The sequence below is a fragment of the Danio rerio genome, chromosome 18 (assembly GCF_049306965.1).
Source record: "Danio rerio strain Tuebingen ecotype United States chromosome 18, GRCz12tu, whole genome shotgun sequence".
NCBI lineage: Eukaryota > Metazoa > Chordata > Actinopteri > Cypriniformes > Danionidae > Danio > Danio rerio.
Genome location: NC_133193.1, coordinates 401752 through 417443, shown reverse-complemented (window position 1 = coordinate 417443; position 15692 = coordinate 401752). Strand labels below are relative to the sequence as shown.

Below are 15692 nucleotides of genomic sequence, written 5' to 3'. Positions count from 1 at the left end.
TTTGAGGGATTGAACAGTAATAACGGTCCTAACCTATTTCCAGATTTACATCTTTACATGCCTCAGGGTCCAAGAGGTTCCACATATTGACAAATAATGTTATGAGAGCTGTTTTATTGTTAAGTCATGACGGAATTGCCTCAATATAAAACTAGTTTGACAACAAGCAGGAAATGTTCATGGGCCAGTGACATCGCCACACTGACATGATCATGCTCTCTGATTACTGATTATTGATTTGATGATTAGATGTGTGTATTTCAATAATGGAGCAAAGTCATAGCTTATGGAGTTTAAACTAAACATGATTCCTATGACGTAAAGAAGAAGTGCTTGATGACCACGACACACACACACACACACACACACACACACACACACACACACACACACATCACACACACACATCACACACACACATCACACACACACACACTCGTGCAGCACTCTTTACAGTCTCCCCATAGCTTTAATGATGTTTCTACAGGGGTGCGTTTCCGAAAACCATCAGTAGCTAACTAAAGTTGCATGTTCCGCCATTACAAACATAGTCCTTTGATTTGGCGTTTCCTAAATCCTTTGTTCTAACAAATATTTATAAACTGTGTCACAAACTTGTACACTTGCAACTACACCTCTAGAGCTGTGGTTAAGCAGAGTTCCTGGCTGTGTTCTATTCCCAGTTATTCCCCCTATGCTCTATTCCTTTTGAACCTTCCAACATTTAAACTTGAAATGATTTAAATATATATATGAAGAGTTTAAATGCAAAAACCTCTAAGTGCCGTCTCAAATTTACATTGAAAATGAAAATAATAAACATTCAGCCTTCTTTGTTTGTTTAGTTATTTTACTATAAAGACCAGGAAAATGACATATTCTTTGCTATAAATGGGACCTGAACACAGGATCCTGATAAAAATGCTCATTTTAGAGCAGAAGTTCAGAAGGCATTTAGAGGTTTTTGCATCTGAACTCTTTATACAGCTGTGGCTCATGATGAAAGCTATAGGTGACCTGTTATTTAAATGCAGAATTTATGTTACATCTCCAAAGCTATATATATATATATGTGTGTGTGTGTGTGTGTATAAGTATCTTTATCCTCCTAAGGCTCTTAAGAAACAGTGTCATCCTGCAACGGTTTTGCAGCATATTTCTCAAACCCTATTTTTAACTGTTCAAAATGGAGAAAATGCTGTTTTTACTCTCTAATAGTCAAAACATGTTAAAAAAAAGTTCTATGTTAAATATGCATTACAAAACAGTCAGGAAAAAGTGTTTTATGTAAATTCAGACCACGAGTCCACATACGTGAACATCATTTTTCTCTAAAAGTACATCATATCAAAAGATGATACTTAGGTTTTATTCTAATAAGGTTCCAATAAGCTCAAATAGCAAAGAGAAATAAAAACTGCATGTAGAAAACAGCTTGGGCCTTAAGAGGGTGTCTGACATGGGCCTGCAGTGGTTTAATTGTGTCAAATTTTAAACTTTTACAATAAATAAAATAAATGAGATCATACTTAATAACAATTTTTAAAAATATTTAAATATACAGTTGAAGTCAGAATTATTAGCCCCCTGTATTATTAGCGACCCTGTTTATTTTTTTCCCCAATTTCTGTTTAATGGAGGGAAGATTGTTTCAGCACATTTCTAAGCATAATAGTTTTAAAAACTTATTTCTAATAACAGATGTATTTTGTCTTTGTCATGATGACAGTAAATAATATTTTACTTGAAATTTTTCAAGACACTTCTATACAGCTTAAAGTGACATTTAAAAGCTTAACTAGGGTAATAAGGTGCACTAGGCAGGTTAGGGTAATTAGTCAAATTATTGTATGATGATGGTTTGTTCTGTAGACTATCCAAAAAAGAATTAGCTTAAAGGGGCTAATAATTTTGTCCCAAAAATGTTTTAAAAAAAATTAATAACTACTTTTATTCTAGCTGAAATAAAACAAATAAGACTTTCTCCAGAAGAAAAAATATTATCAGACATACTGTAAAAATGTCATTGCTCTGTTAAACATCATTTGGGAAATATTTAAAAAAGAAAATAAAAATCAAAAGGGGGCTAATAATTCTGACTTCAACTGTATATATATATTATTATTGTGTAGGATTTTCCCTTCATTTCCTAGCTTACAGTAAATTATATCCATTAGCCTAATAATTTATATATGACATTACAGTGAGTGTTAGCTAAGTGGTTTTACGTTTTTTAATGGAATTTTCTCAATAATATTAGTAAAGCAAACACAGGCCCTATATGTGCTGTTTACATTATTTCAGTGTAATATGGAGAGCGAGTGCATGTTTTTATCAAAACTAATATTGGATTTTTTAATGTGTGTGTGTGTAAAACAATATCATGTGCACAAAAGTGATGGGGTTTTTCTCTAGAGAAGTTGTTCCTCCACCCCGTTCAGAGCATCATTATTGATCTGCGACAGAGAAACTGGGGGTTATGGGAAACACTCATCACTACATCGTTCTTTTCCCAAACAATGCATCATACTATGATAGTTCAGCCGGGAGTTACGCTGTTGTTTGGGAAACACACCCCTGACTAAGCCTGTAGAGGTGCAGATGGTCTCATGATTCCTGCTCTACAATCTGCTGCTCTGAATGTCTGAGTGATAAACAACAGTGTTCCCCCACTGAACACAGTATATCTGACCTGAAGACACAGTAGTGCACATAGCACACACTCTCACTCACATGCACACAGGCACACACACCCACAAAGAAAAACACACACATACAGACACACACACACACACACACACACACACAACCCCCCTTTGACCCAAACAAAGTCAGAGTAAGGTGAGCGCTTCTGCCAAGTCACGCAAAGTTGGTTTTAGTGGATAATTTGTAACATGTTCTGAATGTAAACAGAGTCTGGGTGAGCGGCGGCTGACAACCACACACACACACACACACACACACACACACACACACACACACACTTTTAGCAGATAAGAGTCAAATCCAGTTGCTCTTTACAGTTAGCCTATGTGTGTGTGTGTGTGTGTGTGTGTGTGTGTATTTATGTATGTATTATAAAATCATCTCTCCTTCATCTGTGAGTTTGCTTGTGTGTGTGTGTGTGTGTGTGTGTGTTATAAAATCCTCTCTCCTTCATCTGAGTGTGTGTGTGAGAGAGAGCGAGGGTGTGTGTGTGTCTGTCAGTGTGTGTGAGGGAACACATTTGAGTTGTGTGTCTGTTATAAGCTCATCTCTCCTTCATCTGTTAGTGTGTGCGTGCGTGTGTGCTTGTGTGCGTGTGTGCTTGTGTGTGATACTGGACTTCAGAGGATCTCTAGCCAAATCAAGTGGTGTGTGTGTGTGTGTGTGTGTGTGCGTGTGTGTGTGCGTGTGTGTGTGTGTGTGTGTATTCTGGCAGTGTAACATATAAAGACGTCAGTTGAGTTTATCACAGAGCTGAATCTAAACGGAGCTGTTAAAGCCTAAAACAACACACAGATTAAACACACATGACTGAATCCTCCACAGCATCACACACACACACACACACACTCCACTACTGACACACAAAATAAGGATATCGGTCAGTTTACATACACCAAGGGGTCAGACAGACAAATACATTCCGATTTAAACAATTCAGACATATAGAGTACAGCACACGCTGTTGTTGAGTCCATGTAAAGGCACAGAACTCAGAGTAATGTCAATTGTCATCATTTATTCATTGAACACTGAAGAAGATATTTTGAAGAATGCTAGAAACCTGTAGGTTTAAAACCACTGGAGGGAGAGTAAACACTGAGTAAATGTTCATGATGGCGTGAACTGTCCCTTTAAGAATTACATTTCAGCCACAAAACTCTCGTTAATTGTGATCTGAAATTATTATTTAACCCATGTTGACTACAGAATTAGCTTTAGTTTAATCCGTGATATGTTTATGTAAGAATAATGAGTTGTGTCCTCATCTGTGACAGAGATATCTGTTGTGCTGAAATACGCTGAACACGATTCCACTGAACTGACCTGAACAGTACAGCAGACACTCCACCTGCAGGTTATGTGCTCTATTAATAGAACATCTGTGCATTTAATCGGCTGCAGACTGCAGAATTCCCCTCTGTGCTTATATTTCATGATGTTGATCTACATATAATAAAACACGGCACTAAGAGAAATAAATATACCATATAAATACCCTGACAAAAGCCACAGCGCTGTGATCTGCATTAACTGTATGATGGCCTTAACATCTGTGTGTGTGTGTGTGTGTGTGTGTGTGTGTGTGTGTGTGTGTGTGTGTGTGTGTGCGTGCAGTTTGACTCCAGATGTGCGTGACCTCTTGTGACCTCCAGGAGGCCATAATCAGACACTAGACAGGAAGTGCACAATCACAGACTGAAGATCAGATCATAACAGATGAGGAAAAATCCTGCCGAATCCATTAAGACGAACCCGATTAGGTCTAATCACACACTGGGTCCTGACGTTCTGTTATACCGTATTTGTGCTTAATGTTCAGGTGAAATGTTATTTTCACTGCTTAAATGTTATATTTCCAACATATAACGTCAACTCATTTTTGTCTACAATATAATAATGAAATATATAATGCGATTACGCCACTGTGATTTACTTGAATACTTTAGTAAACATTATTTTTATTCAGCTTAGTCTCTCTTTCAGAGGTCGCCACAGCAGAATGAACCGCCAAATATTCCAGAATATGTTTTACACAGCGCATACCCTTCAGCTGCAACCCAGTACAGGGAAACACCCCCACACACTCATTCACACACACACTACGGCCAGTGTAGTTGATCAGTTCCCCTATAGCGCATGTGTTTGGACTGTGGGGGAAACCGGAGCACCCGGAGGAAACCCACGCCAACACAGGGAGAACATGCAAACTCCACACAGAAACACCAACTGAGACTTGAACCAGCAAGACTTGAACCAGCGACCTTCTTGCTCTGAGGCAATTGTGTTACCCACTGCGCCACCATGACACCACTATTTCCAACATATATTGTCAATAACTTTTTGTCTTTAAATATTAATAAAATGTTTAATAAGATTAGGCCACTGTGATTTCCTTAAATACTGTATTGAATATTATAATATGTTAAAATATAATAATATAATATTAAAATATAATATAATATATTATAATATAATATAATATAATATAATATAATATAATATAATATAATATAATAAAATATAATATAATATAATAAAATATAATATAATATAATATAATAAAATAATATAATATAATAATATAATAATATAATATAATATAATATAATATAATATAATATAATATAATATAATATAATGTAATAATATAATATAATATAATATAATATAATAATATGATATAATAATATGATATAATATAATATAATGATATAATATAATAATATAATATAATAATATGATATAATAATATATTAATATAATTTAATAATATGATATAATATAATAATATAATATAATATAATATAATATAATATAATATAATATAATATAATATAATATAATATAATATAATATAATATAATATATGTAACACAATTCCCTATTTGGATGGCAGAACGTGAAACTACACTATCAATATTGTAGATTCATCAAATAATTCCAATTAATTAACTTGTTAAAGACAGAATTCATAGATTTTTGTATTTAATTGCTCTTTCTTCACTGCCTTTAGTAACCAATCTAAAGATATAATAATAAGAATAATGGAGAGGAACTCAAAAGTTTAATTGTGAAATAAAAATTAAGAGCTTTTAAACTTTTGTTTAAGGTTTACAAAACAAATTCAATTAGGAACAAGTCTGTCATGTAATAGATCAGCTGAGAGACAGAAATATGACCTTACAAACCGTATTGTTCATAACTCATCTAAACATCAGCATATTATCCAATAGTATTATTGAAATCAAAATAAATGCTGAGCGAATATACATTTACACACATCGGCATTAACATTTGTAAATAAATGGATGGTAAATGTGTGTTTTCTGGGGGTGTAAACTGCTTTTGGGTCTAATAAATTGTAACCAAATTTACTATATATAAAAGAGAAAGTGGATCAAGTAAAGGGGACTCTGTGTGTTTCTCCTGCAGAGGGCGCCGATCGCTATTTCTGCTGGTGAACCCACTGCGGTATGAGCTCAAACTCCTGAAAATACTATAGTAAATCACTGTGATCTGTGCTCAGGATACATCAGTGGAATATTGTGTTGTTTACTAAATGATCTATCATTATAGTTCTGGTAGAGGATACAGAGCATAAACAAACACAAGTGGGAAATCTTCTATACCGTCTGCCATTACTTTACTGAACAAACCACCATTCGACTGTTTTGTGACTTTAACTGATGCATTTTCCAATGCTTTTATAAATCTGACTACAGTTTAATTAATATTTTAACAGCCTAAATGTTGTGTTGGTAATCCATGAGTAATATGCTTTTGTGTTTAGTGTATTTATTAGTGTATTAGTGTCACATATTAAGTCTTTAATATTAATGTTTGTAGTATGTTGCATTCAGTATGAAGATAAAAGTGTTTTAAATAGATGCGCACTAACCCAAACAGCAGGAGCAGAATTATTTACATACAATAATAATAAAGGCACAGTAATGAAAGAAGTCATTTTAATTTATGATTCATTCATTTTCTTTTCTGCTTAGTCCCTTTGTTTATCAGGGGTTGCCACGGTGGAATGAACTGCCAACTATTCCAGCATATGTTTTGCACAGCGAATGCCATTCCAGCTGCAACCCAGTACTGGGAAACACTCATACACACTCATTGACACACTTGTACACTACGGCTAGTTTAGTCCAACTGAATAATCAACTGACCCAGCTGGGACTTGAACCAGCAACCTTCTTGCTGTGAGGCCACATTGCTTACTCACTGCGCCACCCTTAATTTATGATTTACTAATTATTAATTTTTTCCCAGTGATGGGTTGCAGCTGGAAGGGCATCCGCTGCGTAAAAACGTGCTGGATAAGTTGGCGGTTCATTCCGCTGTGGCGCCCCGGATTAATAAAGGGACTAAGCTGAAAATAAATAATTATTAATTTATTGACACTGCTCTGCAACGTCTCTGATTGGTGTTTACAGACTTGTGGGCGGGGTCAACCGGGGTAAAGTCTAGATGGGATACAGCTAAGGACTCTTACAATAATAAACCTCAATGTTTGTGACACTGGACAATAATAATTCATATTTTCACGTTACTGTGAGGGTTGGGATGTTAAAACAACAGGTAATTCAATAAATAATAACTGTTAACTTCTGGCTGCAGCTCAGTGGTCAGCACTGTGGCCTCACAGCAAGAAGGTTGCTAGTTCAAGTACCAGCTGGGTCAGTTGGTGTTTCTGTGTGGAGTTTGCATGTTCTCCTCGTGTTGGTGTGGGTTTCCTCCGGGTGCTCCGGTTTCCCCCACAGTCCAAACACATGCACTATAGGAGAACTGATCAACTAATCTGGCCGTAGTGTATGAGTGTGTGTGTGAATGAGTGTGTGTGGGTGTTTCCCAGTACTGGGTTGCAGCTAAAAAAGCATCTGCTGTGTAAAACATAATCTGAAATAGTAGGCAGTTCATTCTACTGTGGTGGCCCCTGATGAATAAGGAACTAAGCTGAAGAACAATGAATGAATGAACTTCTGCCCAGAGCTGTATCCCTTCTACTAACAACCATCAACATGTCACTCACATGAGATCCACCAATAAAACACACACACACACACAGACACACACAGACACATACACACACACACACACACACACACAATAGAACAGCGCTGATGTGTTCTACAGTTTGAGCCTGATCATCCTCTAAACACCTGTTTCACCTGTAAGCTGTATTCTCCATGATGCAGCAGCGTCTCAGTGTGTGTTTGTGCTGGTGATCTCCATCTCCGCTGAGGGCTGAGGGCTGAGTGTGTCTCTGTGGAGCCGGACGCGTTTCCAGAGCGCCTGCAGGTCCGTCTGAAGGGATTGAGCCGCTCCGATGGGGAAACACTCTCTGGATCTCAGAGCTTCATGTATTTCTGCAGATCCACACCAGACAGAGGACACTTCTTGTGGATCCTCATCACAGGACACCGGCCAGTCCACCTCAAACACACACACACACACACTTGATTATTTTATTAGAAATGACTGATTTAAAAAACACTGCATTCAATTAATCTCAAATAATACAAAACATATACAGACAGATTATTATCTTTTACAGGACATTATTAATAAACACAAGTCACTTCTACCCGAAATTAAACACCTGCATACTAAAGACAGAGATGACATCATCTTTTCCAAGCATGCACACTATTATCACTGCAGACACAGAGCGGCATTTGGTCATTTGTAAGAGTGTTTCTTACTCAGTGCAGCTTATGAATCCTCTCACACACAGTCTATGAGGCTACTGTACACTAAAACAACCAACACACAGGTTACTATCACTATCAAAGTGACGACTTCACATAGACTTCCAGGTTAATGACAGTATCTATGGCCTAACACTAACCCAACCCTCACAAAAACAACTGTACATCATCAGATACTAATAAAAACACCTTCCTGCTGATTTATAAGCACTTTTAATAAGCAAGGACCAGTGAAATGGCAACACTAGTGGTGGTATATTTTGATATTTCACTATATAAAAAACAGAAAAGTATAATTAAACCAGTACACACACACACACACACACACACACACACAAACACACACACACACACACACAAGAGCAAGCAGCAGGGGTGTCCAAACTCAGTCCTGGAGCACCGGTGTCCTGCATATTTTAGTTCCAACCCCAATTAAACACACCTGAACCAGCTAATCAAGCTCTTTCTAGGTATATTAGAACAGTGTTTCTCAACCACGTTCCTGGAGGCCCACCAGCACTGCATGTTTTGGATGTCTTTTTTGTCTGTCATGCCCATTACCGGTCTTCAGTCTCTGCTGATGAGCTGATGATCTGATTCAGGTGTGTTTGGTAATGGAGACATGGAAAATGTTTAGAGCTGGTGGTCCTCCAGGAACGTGGTTGAGAAACACTGCATTAGAAACTTCAGGGAAGTCTATTAAGAGAAGGTGGAGCTAAACTATGCAGGATATCTGCCCTCCAGAACTGGGTTTGGACACTTCTGAACTAGTAAAAGATGATTAGCTGGTTAAGGTGTGTTTAATTGGGGTTGGAACTAAAATATGCAGGACACCGGTGCTCCAGGACCAAGTTTGGACACCCCTCGTACATGTACACACACACACACTACTGTACTACTAAACACACTCTTTTGCTTATTTCTGCTGTCTATTCCATGCTCAGTCATATTGAGAAAGACTTAATGAGAAAGAAAGTGTGCAATATATCAAGAAACTGAATTTAAAAGGATGTAAAACACAAGTATGAGCAGCATTAATTAAGATATTAATCTAATATTTCACATGAGCAGAAATCATAACGAATATGAATGTTCATTATTGTCAAACCTGTTGCTCTAGACCAGGGGAGCACCGGTGTCCTGCATATTTTAGTTCCAACCCCAATTAAACACACCTGAACCAGCTAATCAAGCTCTTTGTAGGTGTGTTGACGGAAGTTGGAGCTACACTATGCAGGACACCGGTCCTCCAGGACCGAGTTTGGACACCCCTGCTCTAGACCTTTTCATTATTTGTTTACATTTCTGCTTGATTTTTTTTTTTTTTTTAGCTATTGGAAGTTTAAAGTACTTTAAATGTGTTTACAGTCCAAAATATGACAATAATTGATCATTAACAGGAGCAATAATCGGCTAAATATTGTTCGGTTCAGAAGGTTTGTTTACATTCTGATCTCCAACATGGCCGACTCGTGCACTGGGAAAAGCACAAACCTCAACAAACAATGCAGATAATGAACAAAGTGCTTCTTTTGAAGTTACAATAAAGATGATGAGATATTTTTAATTGGTCAGTGTTTAATTATTGATCTTTGAAAAGGAAAAAAGTGCAATATCTAAGTTTTATTAATCACCAGTACCGATACTGCTAACGTTAGTTACCATCACCATATGATTATGAGAGATCATTTGCCCACCTGTGAAAATCAACTCCATCAGAGTGTCCGTTTGTTTTCAGCGTGTATCTCATCAATATTTGTGATTATTAATTGATCTGGGTTTTATGGCTCGGAAAAGATGAAGGAACAACCGTTATTTGAATATTCGCTGTGATTGGTCAGTTTACCCTTTCGCTGACCTCATTAATATTCATGTCAATTTAATTTTATTTTGATCTTATTCTATAAAGCTGTTTTATTTTATAACTGTAGTCGGTTATGTAGATATAAATAATTCTACACATTTGTGAGTCACATTAAACTGAATAATGTAGTGTTAAACCGAAACGAGGAAGCTCATGAATATTCATATATGTTCAGTTGAGAGCAAACAAATCTCTCTTTATAAGTAATGCCAGTCATCGAACTCTAAATCAGCTCTAACTTGTACAGTTTGATAAAAGCAGCACAATAAAGCTTGAAATGTTTATAAAGTGAGAATTAATCAGCTGTTTCCCATTATGTCAGTAATACTGCGCGAATATCAACTGTAGTGCTTCACTCTGCTTGCCGGTTATCTGCACTCACCAGTCCCTGAGCGCGGATGAACTCCTGCAGGGAGTGAATGCTGCTGTTTGCGGTTTGTTTCGGGTTTTCCATCTTTTAACCGCGTCCGTGTCGGTTGCCCGGTAACCGCGAGACACTCCTCCTGCTTCGGTTGTTGCTAATATATTATTTGTTTATTTTATGAACGTCTACTTTAAACACAACGCTAAACCCAACCATCACAGTAATGTAAAAATGTGAATCAATGTTGAACAGTGTCACACAAGCGGCCGCAGCTGTATCCCTTTAGCTCTTCGAGTAAAGTCTAGAAGGGATACAGCTGCGGATACTAGCATACGTTTGTGACAATGTACAATAATAATTGTTATTTTTACATTACGATGTGGGTTGGAGTAGGGATATACGTTTATAAAATGCAATTTGACTGATAATAAATTATAAGAGTTAAACTAGTTAACTTCGCAGCTGTATCCCTTCTAGCAGACACCGGGTTTCCGCAAGCACGCGATTGCTTCCGGTGTATGGCGCACACGTGGGTTTGTTGTGATCCTCCGCGGTTGCCGGTTGTGTTCGGTTGATTGCAGCGGTGATGTCGGAGGATCCTCAGCCGGAGAGCAGCGCCCTGAGCGGCCTGAAAATCGCCTCGCACGCGCCGCTGGATGACGCGCAGCGAGCCGGCAGGATGAAGTGCACGCGCTGCGGATGCTCGCGCATGTTCTTCTGCTACAGCTGCGGCGCGCTGGTCGGACTGCAGCCCGGGGACGTGCCGCGGGTCACGGTGATATACTAATGCTGTAGAACATGTTCAGTTAAAGGAGAGCTGATCTGCCTCTTATTACAAGCGTCCCTAAAGTGACAGATGTAAATCAGCTCTGTGTATGTGTGTGTGTGTGTGTGTGTGTGTGTGTGCGTGTGTGTGCTTCAGTGTGAGTGTGTGTTGATGCTTCTGTCAGTCTATGTCGCTCCTGTCTCTGTTCATCTAGAACTGCACATCTATAATCCTCTTAGTCTATGCTGACATCATTTTCAGCAGCTCAAACACTCTAATGGCTAATGGACAGACGGCTGCTTCTCACTCAGGCCTGCTGGATATGCTAATGAGATGGGCACTCGTGGGCGGGGCTTGATGACACGTACTAAGGGAGAATGTCAATCAAAGTGTTTCAGTCATCAAGTCTGATTATAATAATAATCAACAGTTAACTCATGTTGAGCATTAGAGGCTGCTGGAGATACACACACACTGCTCACACATGACAATAAAATATGTGTGTGTGTGTGTGTGTGTGCGTGTGTGCGCGCTGTTTCAGCTGCCAGTGAAGATTGACATCATCAAACACCCGAATGAGACAGACGGGAAGAGCACCGCAGTTCAGGCCAAACTCCTGGCACCGCAGGACGTCACCATACACACCTACCCCTGCATCCCTGAGCTGGACCAGAGCGCAGAGAACGTCAGTCACACACACACACACTCATACTATCTCACATACACAAATCTACACTCACTCAAACACACTCTCTCTGTCTGCTGTATATCTGCTCCTCGTCCTCCTGCAGATCGTGCTGGTGTTTCCTGGTCCGGATGCGATGTCGGTGGAGGAATTGTGGGAGTATTTCTGCGCTGACGGACGGCCGAGAGTGAAGAGAGTGAAGGCAGAAGCTGAGAGTCTGCGCTGCCCCATCCAGAGGGTGGTGTTCATCGACAGCACCTGGAACCAGACCAGCAGAATCATCACCGACGAGAGGCTGCAGGGTGTGTGTGTGTGTGTGTGTGTGTGTGTGTGTGTGTGTGTGTGTTCATGTTCAGCACACCCCAAAACACTCAGAATCAGCAGCGTTCTGTCAGCAAGGATTGACCCAAATAATGCACATTACCCTCAGGTGTACATTTGCCTGTAAAAGCTGACATCATGACTTTAAAAGATTCTAACGAAGTCAAAATAATTGAAATTAAGTAGGTCATCATTTCGATTTCATCCCGTAATTTTGATTTAGAACATCCTCATTTCAACTTTTTAATCTCGTAATTTTGACTATCTCACCATTTCAACTATTTTAAGTCATTATTTTTTTTGTCATAATTTTGACCTAATCTCACATTTTCAACTATTTAAATTAATTTTTTTTTTTACTTTTTATCTCATCATTTTGACTCAGTAATTCATAATGTTGACTATTTAAGTTTTTCCTCATAATTTTGATTAAAGCCATAATTTTGACTTTGCTTGAAATTAAAAACTTAATAAGTCAATTTTGATTTAGTGATTCACAATGTCAACCTTTTAAGTCATAATTAAATTTTTTTGTCTTATAATTTTCAACTTTACAAAGTCACAATTTCCTTTGTTTCCTTTATGAGTGACTCTGTTTAAAAGAAATCAGTGAATGATTCAGTGATTCATTTTGAAAGGGTTTGTTTCAATTTCAAACAAATGAGCCATTTTAAGTGAATCATTTGAGTGATTCAGTGAATCACTCGTTCAGACAGGGGCCTGTGGAGCCCGCTGCTGCTTTTATTGTTATTTTTATTTATCCATGACTATATCTCTTTCCATTATTTAGACATCATTTTTTAAAGATTGCACAGTTAATATTGAATAATAGTAAATCTTGTTGACAGAGTTTACTTAAATAATCAATCACACTGTTCACTTTTTAGAGATGAACTTCATGTGTACTAGTTTTAGTGGTTTATGAGGACAGAAATGCATATGTGTATGAATATGACCTGGTATTACAACATTGCGGTGTTTTATAAGGACATGCCTTGTGTCCTCCTAATTCAAAACTCTTCAAAATCAGACCTAATTGCTTCTTTTCACATTCAAAGTTTCCTCAGTGTTTAGTTTAGGTGTAGGGTCATACAGTAAGTGTTTTTTACTGATAATAAAATAAATAACCCCTATGAAGAGTTCCCATATACCACCAATACCAGTATGTGTGTGTGAGATTAATTAATATCTTGATTTCTTTACAGCTTTACCAAACGTGGAGCTGAAGAGCAGAAAAACCTGTTTCTGGCGGCGTCAGAAAGGAAGTCCGGACACGTATCTGGCTACGATCGAGGCCATTTACTACTTCCTGAAGGACCTGCACTGCCACTACTTCTGCGAGTACACGGGAGAATACGACAACCTGCTGTTCTTCTTCTCATTCCTGCACAAACTCATCAATAAAGCCAAACAGGCTGCTGGGAAAGCCTGAGAAAGACTCCACAGCGGCTGATGCGGCTGTTATTTCAACATTTTTATTTACAAGTCAATCGTGCATGCACATTTCCAGTGTGTGAGACAGTGACTGGCTTCTTGTTTTTAAGGCACTTGAGCGTGTGTTTGTAATAAAGGGTTTCTCTGAGCGCTGCTGTCAGTAAAAGGCCTCTCGGATCTTCGCCTGCAGGCTATCGCAGGTTTTCTTAGCGTCTCCCAGAAGCATGGCGGTGTTGGGTTTGTAGAAAATGGGGTTATCCACGGCGGCGTATCCCACACCGAGAGTCCGCTTCATCACAATCACCTGCACAAACATCAAGGTTATTGTAGTAAAACTACAATATTCCAATTCACAAGGTTCCAATTCACATGCTGTCCATACTAAACAGTACTTAAAAATCGAAATAGGGTGTAGTAAATTACAGCGTTAATAAGTGAACACCAAAGGTTACCGCATACGTTTCTACCTTAGAGGTTTTGTCTTGTTTCTAGTCCAAATTTCGAAACATTCTTAAATCAAGAAGCATTTTCTAGACAAGCAAATAATATAGTCTTGTCTTCATAAATAATCAGTCAAAATGAAGTGAGTTTTCCTTTACACAAGCAAAATAATCTGTTTAAAGTAATCTCGTTTAAAAGCAAAAACAAAAAGCTTTATTAAATGAACTCTCCACTTTTTTTGGAAATCAGCTTTAACAGCTCTCGAGTTAAACAGGTGAGTTTTACCATTGTTGAGGGACTATTTTCAGGTGCTGCATAATTTCATTGCTAAGCAATGCATTGACAAGCTTAAAAAGTAAAGTACTTTTTTAAAAGAAATAACGGCAGATCATAATGGATTACTTTGCTAACAAAGTAACAGTTACTTTTTAAAGACTTTTCCCCAGATGGTATTAGATTAATTTTCCTAAAAAGTAATAGTTACATTACTTTTTTAACAGGAGTAACACCAAACTTTAATGCTTTAATTTGCTTAAAAATATAACAAAATAAGTAACATTACTTTTAACAGAAGTACCATTAAATTGTGATGGATTACTTTGCTATAAAAGTAACAAAGTAAAAAAAATTTTAAACCAGTTACACCAGATTGTAAAGGATAACTTTGCTTAACAATGTAACAGTTACATTATTTTTTTCAGAAACACCAGATTGTAATGCATTACTTTCCTTAAAGTTACAAAGTAACAGTTACCTTTAAAGACTTAACCCTAGATGACAATAGATTACTTTTACTTAAAGTAACCGTTACATTACTTTTAAAAGAAGTAATGCCAGATTTAAATTTTTATTTGCTTAAAAATATATTAAAGTAACAGTTACTTCTTAAAAGTAATGCCAGGTTGTAATGGATTACTTTGCTAACAAAGTAAGTTACTTTTTAAAGATTAAACCCAAGATGGTAAGTCATTACTTTTCTTAAAAAGTAACAGTTGCTTTACTTTTTAACAGAAGTAACACCAGATAGTGATGGATTACTCTGCTAACAAAGTAACAATTACTGTTTAAAGGGTCAACCGTGTATGGTAATAGATTACTTTTACTTAAAGTAATAGTTACATTACTTTTTAAAGATGTAATACCTTTATGTAATAATTAATACTTTTATTTGCTTAAAATATATCAAAGTAACAGTTACTTTACTTCTTAAAAGTAACGCCAGATTGTTATGGATTACTCTGTTAATAAAGTAAAGTAACAGTTACTTTTTAAAGACTTAACCCCAGATGGTAATTGATTACTTTTACTTAAAGTAATAGTTACATTAATTTTAAAAGAACTGATGCCAGATTTTAATGCTTCTATTTGCTTAAAAATATAACAAAGTAACA

General features: G+C 37.2%; 2 protein-coding genes across 23 annotated transcripts in view; one reads left to right on the top strand and one right to left on the bottom strand.

Moving 5' to 3' along the window:
* Positions 1–11153: 11153 nt before the first annotated feature.
* Positions 11154–14008, top strand: dtwd1 (DTW domain containing 1). The gene is made up of 4 exons (NM_001005951.2): positions 11154–11429; positions 11962–12105; positions 12212–12407; positions 13632–14008. Exons 1-4 carry the CDS (start codon positions 11241–11243, stop codon positions 13856–13858), a joined length of 756 nt encoding a protein of 251 aa, NP_001005951.2. The 5' UTR covers positions 11154–11240; the 3' UTR covers positions 13859–14008.
* Positions 13884–15692, bottom strand: part of nnt2 (nicotinamide nucleotide transhydrogenase 2) — a 42070-nt gene continuing 40261 nt past the window's right edge. For all 22 annotated transcript variants that reach the window (XM_073930090.1, XM_073930077.1, XM_073930091.1 and 19 more), the window contains one exon: positions 13884–14164. In XM_073930090.1, coding sequence (XP_073786191.1) covers positions 14018–14164 — 147 coding nt within the window. In that variant the 3' untranslated portion in view covers positions 13884–14017. The remainder of the gene's footprint in view (positions 14165–15692) is intronic.